Here is a 14,395-nt window from a genome sequence, read left to right as displayed (position 1 = left end):
ATGGCATTAGGCATGCAGGAATGAACAAAGAGCGGGGGACAGAATTTTTTCATCTCCAGTGCTTCTCACCCCTTGCCCAGCCTCACCTGAGGCTGAATGAAGCTTGGAAGTCACTAACCTCTTGTTTATCCCACATTCTACATTCCAGTCCTGACTTCCCTGCCCGCCCTGGCCGTGCCGCCCTCCACCCCCACCAAAGCTGTCTCTCCCACCGTAGTCGGTGGGCTGGAGATGTCAGAACAGCGCAGCTGGCTCTACCTGGAAGAGATGGTCAACTCCTTGCTCAGCACAGCCCAGCAGCTGAAGACGCTGTTTGAACAAGCCAAGCAGGCGAGCTCCTGCAGGGAGGCTGCCGTGACCCAGGCGAGAATGCAGGTTGATGCAGAGAGGAAAGAGGTAACGTGAGCTCGGACCTGTAGCCGCACCCATCAGTCTGCCCTGCCCCTGGGAGAGCCTGTGATTCCTGCGCTGGCACATGGAGATCACTGTCCCACTGTCCCTGAGAAGGGAGATCTGGAAAACAATACAGATGAGAGTGGCAGACACCGATAAAACATTTTGTGTAAGATGGCATGTTTCAGCAGGGAAGATATTTTTATATGTACCAACCATTATTTTTGAGTGTATGGTCTTCATAGATGTTTTTACATTCAAGCCATCTTTGTTTGTTTGAAGAAAGGGTTTCTCTCTCTAGCCCTGGCTGACCTGGACTCACTTTTGTAGATCAGGCTGGCCTCAAACTCCGAGATCTACCTGTCTCTGCCTCTCGAATGCTGGGATCACAGGTGTGTGACACTGTGCCCAGTTCATTCAGGCTTTTTTTTTTTTTTATAATTTTTTATTTATTACAATTCAGGCAATCTTTATGTAGTAAAACTTGTCTCATATTTGAACTTTGGGAAAGTGTTACTTGATGTGGGTCTGATACATAAACACACACTTTTCCATTTGTTGTTTCAATGCCCTACCTGCTGTGGGCTGTGGGGGGGTGGTATGACCTTGTGACCACCATGTTTTCCTGTAGCTTCTCCTTTACCAGGGCCTGATGCATCCCTAGCATAGTTTCCCAAAGACAAATGACTAGTAACATTTTCTGTGTTCTTTGAACTTTTTCTTTTCTTTTTTTTTTTTTTTTAAACAAGGCAAAATTGAAGCACAGTGAAATGCCTCTATCCTATTATGGGGTCATCAGCCACACTGAGGGTGGCCACCCCAGCGGCTCCCAGTGCATGCCCACCCCTTCCACCCATCCTGATAGCTGTTGTCAGGGACCGACCTGTGCAGCTCCACACCAGTGCAGAGGCCTAGCAGTGTGCCCCCTTAGCAGTGTATCTCGTCTTATCCAGCACGACACTTGGGGATTTTGAGGTTCATTTTTCTTCAGTTATTCCAGCAGCAATTGTGGAAAAGACTGTCCTTTTCCCACTCAGAGATCTGCTGAAGACCAGCTGATGGCTTGATGTAGGTCAGCGTTTACACTTCATTTAGATCGCTCAAAAGCGTGTGTGATTCTCAGAGAGCTGAGGGTTTTCTGTTCTTATGGCAGTTGGCTTCCTTTCAGTATGGCTGTGGAGAATGTTCTTTGTGGGATTTTAGTGATGTTGTTAGTTTAGTTTGGTTTATGTGGATTTTTTTGTTTGTTCTGTATTTGATACTGAGTCTCTCTGTATGGCCCTGGCTGGCCTGGAACTCACAGAGATCCATCTGCCTCTGCCTCTGCCTCCTGAGTGCTGAGATTAAGGCATGCACCACCACACCCACGTTGGTATTTTGAGACAGGGTCTCATGTAGCCCAGGCTAGCCTTGAACTTGCTCTGTTCAACTTACTATGAGGCTGGCCTTAAAAACTTTGAATACTCCTCCTTCTAACTTCAAGTATTGGGTAGCATAAGCATAAGCTACCATGCCTGGTTTCTTTGTTTTTGAAGCGATCCCTATTTAGCTCAGACTGGCCGTCTCCTGATCTTCCTGCCTCAGTCTCGTCGGTGTTGGTTTCCACCTTCTTCTGTTTAAATTCATCAGGATTTGTTTCGTGCTGCAGTGTGGGCTCTGTTTCAGTGAGCATTGCTGCATGCTTGAGAATGGCTTACTTCCATTGGTTAGTTCAGTATTCTGCAACATCGTTAGGTCACAATAACTTGACACTATTTAAATCTTCAGGCTTTCCTTCAGCCAGAAGAGCTCCATGGGAACTGCATACATTTGGTGAACAATCAGATACATACATGCAATTAAAATACTCATACACATAGAATTTTAAAAAGAAAACCGGGCGTGGTAGTGCACACTTTTGGAGGCAGAGGCAGACAAATCTCTGTGAGCTGGAGGCCAGCCTGGTCTACAAAGTGAGTCCAGTCCAGCCAGTGCTCTGATATACAAAAAAAGTCTATCTCAAAAAAGCAAAAAAAAAAAAATATATATATATATATATATATATATGTATATATATATATACACACACATACATATTACATATGCATGCCAGATATAGTGATGCATGCTTTTATTTCTAGCTCTCGGGAGGCAGAGGCAGGTGGAGCTCTGTGAGTCTAGTCTACTTTACATAGTGATGGAAAGCCAGAGCTGTATAGTGAGACCCTGTCTTGAAAACACAAACAATGAATATTAACAAAAAGAACTCACTAGCCATCAGTTGGCCAAGGTGGCTGGTCATGTGTTGAACCTGGTGACATTAGGATCAGGCCTTGACTGCTGGTGGGTGGCCAGAGTCACATGACTGGTGGGAACAGACCAGAGGGAAGTAAAGAGCTGTGTCACCATCTGGCTCCTGCGTACACAGCCCAGCATACATGATGTTGGCTTTGATAAATGTGCAGGCCACAGCAGCTGTTCCCTGAGCCCATGTGAAATGGTGGGTTCTAAGCTAGAATTCAAATCCTTTGAGGACCAACCCTACTGGCAACTCAGTAGACATGGACTCAGAATCCTGTAGGGTCTCTGAATGTATAAAGTGAGAGGGAGGCCAGCAACTCAGGTTTACCTTTAGAAAGTGTGGATTTTCTTGAGAGATTAGCTGAAACATTAACACCTAAACATGCCTACTGTTATTAAAGTGAGTTTGCATTCCCTGAGCCGGTACTCTCTGAGAAAACATTCCCATGCCATCAAAGTAGTTCTGCTTGATCACAGGATAGGAAGTGGAGATTCAGAGGGCAAACGATGCTTGTGTTTGAGTAGAAAGATCATGCTGGATCCTTTCCACTTGGGGTGTGTGGACTAGCCTCACTGAGGGGCTATAAAGAAGAGAGTGCAGGAGTTAACACAGCTGGAGGAGTCCTGAGTCTGCCAGGTTTCACATGTTATTTGCAATTTTAAAAGAGATCAAATTTAGCATAGCGGAAAAAAGTCGTCATAGGCTTTTGTGTGTATTTATGCCAGTTTTAACAATGAGGGGTGTGTGTGTGTGTGTGTGTGTGTGTATGTGTGTGTGTGTGTGTGTGTGTGATTAGATAAACAGGGCAGAAAAGCAGACGCCCTTGCCTGTCAAGGGTACTGTGTTCAACAGAAACCAAGCTGGCTGAGTAGCCGCAGGGTCTTATATCAGCTGTTGCATGGAAGAGCCCTTGCCCACTTGCCGAGCAGTTCAAAGGTACTGCTCAGACTCTAACAAGAAAGAGCTGTTCTTGCCTTCTCCAGAAAGAACTTAACCTCCACTTGAGTAAGACAGTACCAGAGCAGGAACGTGGCCCTCAGCTGTTGTCTTTCTTGGGTGCTGACCAAAGATGTCACTGCTCATCCCTGAGGCCCTAGGAGGCTCCTTGAGGGGACCTGTGTATACAACAGTGGGGCAACCTGGAAATGCTGGCCTCATAGCCTCAGGAAGGAGCTGTCCCCAGGCGCTGGATAATAAGACAGTTTACAGGAATGAATTCATTCACAGGAAAACACCTGCTCAGGGGATAGAAAGGCACAGAGAAAAGGCTAGGCATGGTGTTGGTGCACACCTTTAATTCCAACAGGGAATGAGTTCAAGGTAAGAGGGGTGTTGTGTTTCTGACAAATAGACACTGTCTGACAATTCCACCCTGAGAATTGATGCACAGATCCTGGACTCCAGGCACTGAACACTCACCTTTGCCTCATCTACGCTGCCTGGCTCATTTGTCCAGCATTGAAGATGTAACCTGTAGAAGTAGAGCTGCTGCTTTAAAGGAGCAGGCCACAGTGCTGGAAAAGGAGCCCCAGAATTCTGCCTGGATGGGTGTGAAAGGAAGAATGTCCTCTACCCCAGTCTGACCCCATACTTCACTTCTGAAGCAGGTGCTTGGGTGGGGGGTTGTAGCATCCCTTCCCTTCCGTGACCTCTGAGGCAATCTCCACACATTTCTTTCTAGGCCTTGTGACCAAGCACCATGAAGGCTGGTCCTTACTGTCTCATTCACAATTCACTCCCGTTTGGTGATATTGGAGCTGTTACACACACAAAGGATGAAAGGCATGTGCCTGGCTATCCTCATGTGCTTTTATTTTTTTTTAAAAAAGATTTATTTATTTGTTATATATACAGTGTTCTGCTGGCATGTATGCCTTCATGCCAGAAGATGTACCAGATCTCATTATAGATGGTTGTGAGCCACCATGTGGTTATTGGGAATTGAACTCAGGACCTTTAAAAAAACAGCTAGTGCTCTTAACCTCTGCGCCATCTCTCCACCTCCCTCATGTGCTTTTAATAGACTAGAAAAATGAGGCTGTGGCAGCAGCTACATGTCTGTCTTCTTCCCATTTCACTTGCAACCTCACCAGCAAGCATCCACACAGAAAGACCACAAGCTTTTGATATGCTGACGATGGATTAGACCCAGCAGACACTGTATAAACTGCCAGTGAGAAGAGGATTGGGTGGAGTCAAGGTTGCCTTACTTTGTAGGATCTTTGCTTCTTTTACCTCAGGGAGAAGAGTTCTTCAGAGACAGGAGAGGCCAGGTAGAGTAGGGGTGCTGTGAACAGATGTATTTAAGCAGAAGCAGGGCTGCCCAAAGATCCAAGGGGCCTGATGTTCTCAAAGACTTGTACTGGAGGGAAGTGGCTTTACTTTCTCTGGGCCATGATTGGGCATAGTGCTCAGTTGTAAGATTTGGGGTCAGGATGTGAGAAACAAAGACCCTTACTTTAAGCCAGGCATGGGGGTACACGCCTGTAAAACAAACAAAAAGACCCTTATTTCATAATGAGAGTACAGGAGACTCGGGGTAGCAGAGAGAAACACTTTATTTTTCCGTCTTGCAAAGTCAGGCCTCAGCCTGGGCAACAAAGCAAAAATGGCTGGTGTGCAGATTTGGTGCAAAATGGCATTTATTCTAATCTTGGCTGTCTCTCCCTGCTCCCTGAACTTCCCTTGGCCAGGTCCTTCAGGGAGGTATACCCTAGTGTCTAGTGTTGCTCTCTCCCTTAATTTTTTTATCCTGTTGGTTCAGGATACAGAGCCTTATGTAAATATGTTCTGGGACTCAAGATTCCCACCGTTTTGATCTGTGGACTCAGTGACAAAGCAGTGTGACTTTTCAACCTTAGGATGAATGGAGAGTGCCAGCTAGGGAAGACGGGGGCCTAGTGCCTCCTGTTTCTTTGTCACTCTCTGGTGAGTTCCGGGTACATCTCACACTGAAAATAGATGGAAATTTCTTAAAAGAGATGAAGAAGGCCTGTGAGATGGTTCAGTATGTGAAGGCGCTTGCTGCCAAGCTTGATGACCTGAGTTTGATCCCTAGGACCCACGTCGTGGAAGGGGAGAACCCTCTCCTACAAGTTGTTCTCTGACCTCCACATGTGCACCGTGTCATACATGCTCAAACATGCACACTTAAGTAAGTGTAATAAAAAACTGACAGCCTTCAAAGAAGTCAGGAGCAAAGGGGCGGGTAGGATTCCCGAGTTCAAGGCAAGCCTGGCCTACCAGGTGAGTTTCATGTTAGTTACAGCTAGTTATCTAGGGACAAGGCATGAACCACCTCCAGCGCTAGCAGGTCCCAAGTTTAAGTTAGACTTAAAGGGCATTTGCAGAACCAATGACAAATACGTTACTGAGATTAACTCTCAAGCCATTCGAGATTAGTGAGCACTTTGTAGGTAATCTTTTAATCACATTGTTTGGATCTTTTGTGAGAAATTGTTCAGTAACCTGTGATACACAATTTGTATAATTTAGACATGAGTGATGCCTAGAGCAATGGGTGGCTCCACTGCTTGTTGTTCATACTCCTGCTACACTGTAAGTTGACATTGAAACTGGTCTGTGTGCTATGCCAATGGAAAGTTCACCGGCCCTTCCTCTGAGGCACAGGGCCTCCTTACCCATTCTTTCTGAGGCAGGGTCCAAGAACTCCCAGCCTGTTGGCAGTTGTTATTCATGCTGCTAGGGCAACGGTGCTCTAGGTTCACATCAGGGCCTGCTCTTTGGTCCACAGGCAGTCCTGTGGCCTCTTTATGACGATCCCATTCTGCTGAGGCCCATTCATAGAAAGCTGCTCATTGGTTCTGAGGCTTTCTATGGGTTTCTAGAAAGTTCAAAGGTCACTCTAACAGCACAGATGGGTGTCACTGGTACCTCTGTTGGCATGGTGGAAAGTTGTTTCTGAAAAAACAAACTGATCTTGGGGTCATCTTCCTTTTTTTTTTTTTTTTCCAGAAAAGCTGCAGAGTTAGCACAGAGGGTCCCTGTGACCATCATAGACTGTTCATCATGAGCGTGTCAATCATAGCTCTCTTGTCGTGCCTCTGAACACAACTGCCAGCTCCATAGTGAGTTGCATTGTCACTACCATTTTTGTCTGGGGCACACATGCTAGCCCAGCACAGTAAAGGAGGGGTATTTCCTCAGCTACGTAGGCCTACCTACTCCCTTCTTTACAACTCTGAAGAGTTTGGCAGGTCATCTGTGGGCCATGCTCAGGCTGGCTCTTCTCACAGTGGGGCTGACAGGAGGCTTCTGCAGGAAGAACACGTCCTAGCTTACCACATCCCTGTATTCAGTGGCAGTCCTTGCGGTCTGGACTAGGCTGTCTGCCATTGTCTGCCCTCTCTCCCTGCACACCTGGTCACTGACTAATTTGTCTCCCACCCTATGGCCTGTCTGTCTGGTCACATGTTTCTCACAGGGTGAATACACTGACGTTTTGAGATCTCTTGTTTTGCCAGTGCTGGCCTCCTAGCTCCCGTGTCTGGACCTAACCCCTCCCCGATGATGCCTTCCCCAACTCTGGTCTGCCAACTCTGTCTACGTGGTTATGGATTTTTTTTCCCCCAGTATTTAGTCATTTAAGGTGGAGGCAGAGTCTGAGGTCTTGGTTCAGTGCTAGAGGACAGGCAGCTAACTCAGTAGCCATGGTCCACTCCCAGTTCATGCTTTCTAAAGGAAATGAGATAGCTGATGCTTCATAGGTAGGAAGATGGTGGTCGCAGTGAAGATCACAGAAAGAAGCTGGATTCAAAACAAGAGCCTGCACGTAGGTGTTGTTTCCATCAGACCTGCAAAAACCAGTGGTCGAGCTTGGCTGAGTGGCATTGTGAGCCCAACAGTCTCATTTATGTATTGTGTCTGTTGGCTGCTGCTCATTGCCCTATCACCATGGATTCCTTTAGTCCCCAAATGGATGCCCTTCCCAACATTGTAGCCCAGTCTCAGGTTTTCTGATTCCCTCCATCCTGGAAAGTGTTTGTTAACAGCAAGCCATTATTAGTGAGTCATTGAGAGGTTGTGTTCAGCACCTCAGTGTATTAACCATCCCCACTAATGTAGCTTAAAGAAAAAGTATTCGAGAGCTGGGTTTGGTGATGCACACCTGAAATTCCAGCACTCAGCGAGGCAGTGGCTGGTGGATCTCTGCGAGTTTGAGGACAGCTGGTCTACAAAGGACAGCCAAGGCTACCAGAGAAACCTTGTCTTGGAAAAAAAAAGTACACAGAAGGTCTGGTGACTGGTGCTGCTTCAGTGAAGTGACTCTGAAGAGCTGTATGGGAGAAGCCTTGGCCACCTCTGGGGTACTGAGACCCAGGCTGGGCCCTCAAGCACTCAGGAAGTATGCCCAAGGGTTGAAATCTGTTACCAAGCAGGCTCTCTATCTCCATGGCTGAAAGGGAATCTCTTTGGAGTTCGGGCACTGATGTTCTGTTACAGGTTACTCAGATAAAGGGAGGAGGCCAGTTCTGTTCTCCTGAACAACACTAGGAACGGACACATTCCATAAGCTGTACAGTGTTTCTTTTAGTCGTGGGTAGCTGCCATGGAGCCTAGCACCTGCAGTGACACTGATGCTTGTTTGTCCTTCCTGCAGCAATCATGTGTCAACTGTGGCCGGGAGGCCATGAGCGAGTGTACCGGCTGCCACAAGGTTAACTACTGCTCCACGTTCTGCCAGCGCAAGGTAGCGTACCTTACACGCCTGCGTTAACTCAGCCTTTTCCTGAGGTCTGATGTGCCTAGACAGGTGGACTCGCTCCAAGCACCTTCGGGCCAGAATGCCGACTTCAGGGTTGCGGTGGTCTGGGTAGAGTATCCAGAGCAGTACTTCCTGGAGGTGCCTGCTGGGTCTTCTACAAAACGAGAGAGTCCCCTCAGAATCCCATCACCCTCCCTCACCCACGCACACACCTTGCTGGGTCTGGGCTCTACCTTCCTGTTTCTGCAGGCTCCCAGCTCTATCTGTGAGATGTGTGCCCCTGGTAAGACCTGCACTGGCGCGGTCCACTGGCGGAGACTCCATGTTCTCCATGCTCTCACCATGTCCTGGTCTAGCTTCACAGAGTATTGTAAGAACGGTCATCTACAGTGTCATTGTCTATATTGTTTAACCATTGGCTCCTAGAACATCAAAGGGGGTTTTTCTTTGAGACAGGGTTTCGTGTATCCCAGGCTGGTGTAGAACTCCATCTATGCTCAAGAATACCCTTAAATTAGGCAGGCCCTCCACCACCCTATCTACAGCTCCAGCCCCCACATCTCTTGTTTTTATTTTTGTTTTTTGAGACAGTGTTTTATGTAGCCCAGGATGCCCTTGAACTGATCCTGATCCTGTTGCCTCCTTTTTTCTGGTGCTTAGATTTTAGGCATGCTACCATTCCTAACATGAAAGAGGGCTTTTTGCCTGTCTAACCTTTTGATATTGTAACATTGTCATTTACAAAGTGCACACTCAAGAACTATATAATCAAGTTCCAACAGGGATAAAAAAAATAATCTCGTGATGTTTTAAATAAGTTTATGGTGTTGGGCTGCATTCATAGCTGTCGTAAGGCACTAGTAGTTAATGGGCTGTCAGCTGAGCATCATATGCCTAACACTTCTACCCTTACCAAGAGTACTTTGGAGCAGTCAGTAACCTCATTGTTTTTATTTTTTTCCAAATCCATCAGCCCATGGTTATCCTGGGAAGTGGCATCAAGCATGTGGCACCCTGGTCTGGGTTGTGGCAGCCGCTCCGTTCTCAAAACCCTCTCCACCTGGTGATTTTTGTGCTCTACTCACATGGGTGCTTCTTTTTTGCCCAGTGCAATTTTTGAAGATACAGGAACCTTCATTTCCTCTGTAGAACAAGAGGATCTTGTCCATGGTATTCAGCAGTACCAGCCAAGTAGAGACCTGTTAGAGTGGACCTGGGTGTCCTGAAAGACTTGAGCCTCTGCTGTCCTTCCTGTGCAGCTGTTCTTGTTCTTCATAGAATGTTTTTCTAACGAATGCCCATGCTTCAACAGTGTGTGTTCTTTGGTCCACTTTTGTTTTTACTTTCTGGGACTGCTGTGAGGAAGGATGAGATGCCTGGCTGGTACACATTCTGATGCCAAGGTTCAGAATGGCAGGAAGCTAGGGCCCTCAGTTTACTAGCCTGGGACATAAACAGAAGAAGCCATCTTGTTTGAGGGGATGAGGAGGGTGTGTCATTGACCACCTAGAGTTCATGATACTTGTTCTGGGGATGCTGAGTGGTAGCCTTGGGCCCTCACATCTAGGTGTGTGAATAGGGAAGCAGGCTTATCGCAGAGATGCTCAGCAGCATTTGCAGGTTCAAGCTTTGTCTGCTGACAAGACCTCCCGCAAGGACCTATGGCCTGGTGGCTTGATGAATCATGGCTAGCTAACAAAAGTGTGGCTGTGGGAAGGTAGCCATGAGGACAGGTCATGAAGTGGACATGTGTCTCTAGGTATTTCAGAGCTCCACATGGCACAAAGAAAGTGTGATGGTTTTACCCTGATGGGCTCCTGTCTGGCCACGGTGAGTGCACAGGTGCCATTGCCCTTAGAGTTCAGAAGGGTGCTGTGGCCTGTGTTCCCTGGACATCTCTGCAGCTGTGCTTATGTCCAGGGTCCCAAAGATTTTGGGGAACAACATCAGAAGTTCATTTTGCACTAAGAAAAGTTCAGCCAAGTTGTTCCACTGGTTTTTGGGGGTCCCGCAACCTGAGCTAGGGCCACAGGTAACCAAGGAGCCTCATTCTTAGTCTGGAGCTTCCTGAAGTGCTGGCACAGGCTTGAGAGGAACCTTGTCACAATGCAGGCTTCTGTCTCACCCCTCACTTTATGTTCTGGGAGCTTTGATGCTAAGAATGATCTGGGTGAGAGATTCTGTTTCATGGAGGCACTGTGCTATGTCAGCCCTCTTTTGATGACCTACATCAATAAAGACTAATATCATAGCTTTCTTTTTTGTTTTAGAGGGATAGCTTTTCTCTGTGTGGCCCCTGGTTGTTCTCTGTTGAACTCATTCTTTAGACCAGGCTGGCCTCCAACTCAGAGATCTGCCTGATTCTGCCTCCCAAGCACTGGGATAAAGGCGTGTGCTACTTCATTTGAATTGATATAAAATGAGTGTAGGGGACTGGAGAGATGGCTCAGTGGTTAAGAGCACTGTTGTTCCTGCAGATGACTTGGGTTCAGATCCCAGCACCCACACGATGGCTCACAGTCACCCTTACTTGAGTTCCAGGGGGTCTGATGCCCTCTTCTGCCTTCCATGAACACCGGGCACAGACATGGTACACAGGCACACAGACATTCGTGCAGGCAAAACACCCACGTACATAAAAGAAGAATAATAGATCTTTTTTTAAGTGACTATCAGCCAGGCGGTGGGGGCACACGCCTTTAATCCCAGTGCTTGGGAGGCAGAAGCAGGCGGATCTCTGAGTTCGAGGCCAGCCTGGTCTCTGGAGTAAGTTCCAGGACAGCCAAAGCAATGCACAGAAACCCTGTCTCAAAAAACAAACAAAAAAGTGAATGTCGCAATCCATAATTCTCATGTTGGCTTCAAAGGGAACACTAGCTGTGATCTGCTCCAAATGTGGTAAACAACTGATAACTCATGAAGAGGGTACTTTCCTCGCCTGTGTTAATGAACCACCTGAAGAGGTGGTGGCTATTTTTTTAAGACTTTATTTATTTATTTTTATGTATATGCTCTATCTTCATGGATACCTGCATCCCAGAAGAGGGCATTAGATTCCAGTATAGATGGTTGTGAGCCACCATGTGGTTGCTGGGAATTGAACTCAGGACCTCTGGAAGAGCAGACAGTGCTCTTAACTGCTGAGCCATCTCTCCAGCCCAAGAGGTGGCTGTTTTTTTGCCTCCTTATGGGCTAGGTAGCAGTCATAGCCTATTTTTGCTTTTAGTTTGCACAGTGTTTATTTCCTTCAAACCCCATGTGAGCCATGTGTCAGAACATGTTAAGTTGGTTCTGATTATTATTATTATTATTATTATTATTATTATTATTTGTCCATACAATTATTTATTGAGATAAACTACTCCTTAGCCCACATATTTGTATTTTATAGTTCAAGAACACAGGTCGGGGAGGAACTTCTATGGATGGCAATCCAAGGAATTCTTTGCATTCTGAAATCACTTCGCACTCTGAAAGAAAACAGCCATCCTCATCTCTTCAAAATCTTTCATGGAATCATAATTTCTGTAGAGATCTACATATGCCTTCTTTTTTCATTCAGCCATGCCAAACTTACAGGAAGCGGCAACTCCCAGGGCCACAGTGAATGTGCCAAAAATATGGACCTGCGGACGCTTGGCCAGAAGACCATGCATCTGAAGTTTTGGTTAATGACTGGGACTGGTAGTGCATGTCCTCTACACCAATGTCCTTCCCTGCTCTCGGAAAAGCTCAGTTGGTTCTGACTTATATGCCATAAAGTTCACCTGATTTGTATTCATATAATCAGTGAAGTTTAGTAACTTTGGAGGGGCACAATAATCTAGTGCATTTTGAAGCATCCCTCAAAAGAATCCCTGGAGCCCTCCCCCACCCCCATGGCCCTCATTTCCCCCAGGCTGTGGTGGGGATAATCAGCTTTCCGTATGTGCGTTTGCTTGTTCTAGACACTCCATGGTGAAGGAATCACCCAGCACATGGCCTGTTGCAGCCAGCTGCTTTGGCTCACTGTTGTTTTGTTGTTGTGCTGGGGGGCTGAACTCAGGCCTTGTGTACGCCAAGCAAGTGCTCTACCAGTCCTTTGTTTGGTTGGTTGGTTTGGTTTGGATTGGTTTTTTGAGACAGGGTTTCTCTATGTAGCCTTGGCTGTACTTTGTAGACCAGGCTGGCCTGAAGGAGTTGGTTCTCCCCTTCCACATGTGGGTCCTGGAGATTGAATTCAAATCATCAGGCTGACAGCAAGTGACGTTTTCTGCTAAGTCATCTCAATGGCCCCTCCTGCCTTTTCTTTTTTGATACAGGACTGACTGTGTGTCCCAGGCTGGCCTTTAACTTGTGTCTCTTCTTGCCACTGCATTCCAGTGCTGAGGGTATAGGCTTTCACCACCATTCCCAGACCCACAGCTTCTGAAAAGCAATGTTAATTTAAACTTCTAATTATACTAGATTAGCATACACAGGAAAGAACATGTCTAAAGCTGCAGACTATGCACATGAGCTGTGCAGGCACTTGGAGGAGCCTCAGCGTGCACCTGACACACCTAACCCTGGGAGGGTTAGGAACAGCTTGCATGCTCAACCACATAACAGGACCTGTCTCCTGCCAGGGACTCTAGAATGGCTGTGTCTATTTCCCATCATACTGCCAGGCCTTTTTGCTTCGCTGCTGTGGAGAATCTGAAATGTCCGTAATGGTAGGCTTCTCTGAGAAACTCTTGTCACACATAGCACCTGATTTCTTGGTCAGGGCTAAATATTTTCAAACAAACCAAAGACATCACAGTTTGCATCCTTGAGCCAGGATCATTGTCAGATAGGGATTTTTTTTTTTTTAATCGCTGTTTTAAAAGTATATGGTGTTGGTGCCAGGTGATGTGGCCCACACCTTTAATCCCAACGCTTAGGAAGCAGATCTCTATGAGTTTGACCTGGTCCACATAGCAAATCCCAAGCCATCTAAGTCTACATAGAACCTGTCTCAAGGGAAAAAAAAAAAAGAAAAAAAAAAGCAACAAAGTTTATTTGTGTGTATGTGTGTGTATGTGTATTTCTGAGTGTACACGTGTGTGTACTGGTGCCTACTGAGAGACAGGATAGGGCATCAGGTGTCTTCCTTTAGTCTCTCCCTATTCCTTTGAGACAGTCTCTTCCTGAAGTTTTCTTTGGTTAGCTGGAAGCCAGCAAGCCCAGCTGTCCCCTCCTCCTATCACTGCTTCCCTTGAAGCTGGGGTTGCAGGCATATACAGAATGCCTGGCTTCTTACATAGATGCTATGATCCAAACTCTGCTCCTTGTGATTTCACAAGAGCCACCACCACCCTAACCATTTCTCCAACTCATTTTCCCTCACTGGCCTTGAACTCACTCTGTAGATCAAATGGACCTCAAACTCATATATCAGCCTGCCTCTACCTTCAGAGTGCTGGAGTGTTGGAGTGTGTGTGTGTGTGTGTGTATGTGTAGGTGGTACCCACAGAGGTCAGAATCCCCCAAAAATGAGCTGCCCCAGTATGGTACTTGAAATTGAACTTGGGTCCTCTGGAAAAATAGTTTGCATCCATGATTAAGTACTCTTAACCATTTAGGCATCTCTCCAGCCTCAAGCTTTATTTGTTTTTATTTATTTTATGTGTAGGGTGGTTTATCTTTATGTATGTGCCTTACCGTGTGCAGTGTCCTTGCTGGCTAGGAGAGGGTGCCAGATTCCCTGAAACTGAGGTGACAAGAAATTGTGAGCCACCATGTAGGTTCTGGAAACTGAATCTAGGTCCCTCTGTAAGGGCAGCAAGTGCTCTTAACCACTAAGCCATTTTTCTGGTACCAAGACTGATTTTCAGTTCTGGCTTTTCAAACAATGAAGTTTAAGACAGAATAGTTTTTGTTTGTTTATTTGGGTTTTGTTTTTGAGTCAGAATTTAAGGGTTTTTTAAATTATTTTCTTTTTAAGATTTTGTTTATGAGTACTCTATCTGCATGTATGTCTGCTCACCAGAAGA

The 14,395-nt window shown here is 46.4% G+C and overlaps 1 protein-coding gene across 4 annotated transcripts in view; it reads left to right on the top strand.

Moving 5' to 3' along the window:
- Deaf1 (DEAF1 transcription factor) overlaps positions 1-14,395 on the top strand; it is a 33,394-nt gene that overhangs the window by 17,415 nt on the left and 1,584 nt on the right. For all 4 annotated transcript variants that reach the window (XM_021646174.2, XM_021646173.2, XM_021646172.2 and 1 more), the window contains 2 exons: positions 149-396; positions 8,295-8,384. In XM_021646174.2, the coding sequence (XP_021501849.1) occupies positions 149-396; positions 8,295-8,384 (338 nt within the window). The remainder of the gene's footprint in view (positions 1-148; positions 397-8,294; positions 8,385-14,395) is intronic.

This window comes from Meriones unguiculatus, chromosome 1 (genome assembly GCF_030254825.1).
Source record: "Meriones unguiculatus strain TT.TT164.6M chromosome 1, Bangor_MerUng_6.1, whole genome shotgun sequence".
Lineage (NCBI taxonomy): Eukaryota > Metazoa > Chordata > Mammalia > Rodentia > Muridae > Meriones > Meriones unguiculatus.
The sequence above is the reverse complement of the archived record's forward strand: the minus strand, read 5'-3'. Positions and strand labels throughout refer to the sequence as shown.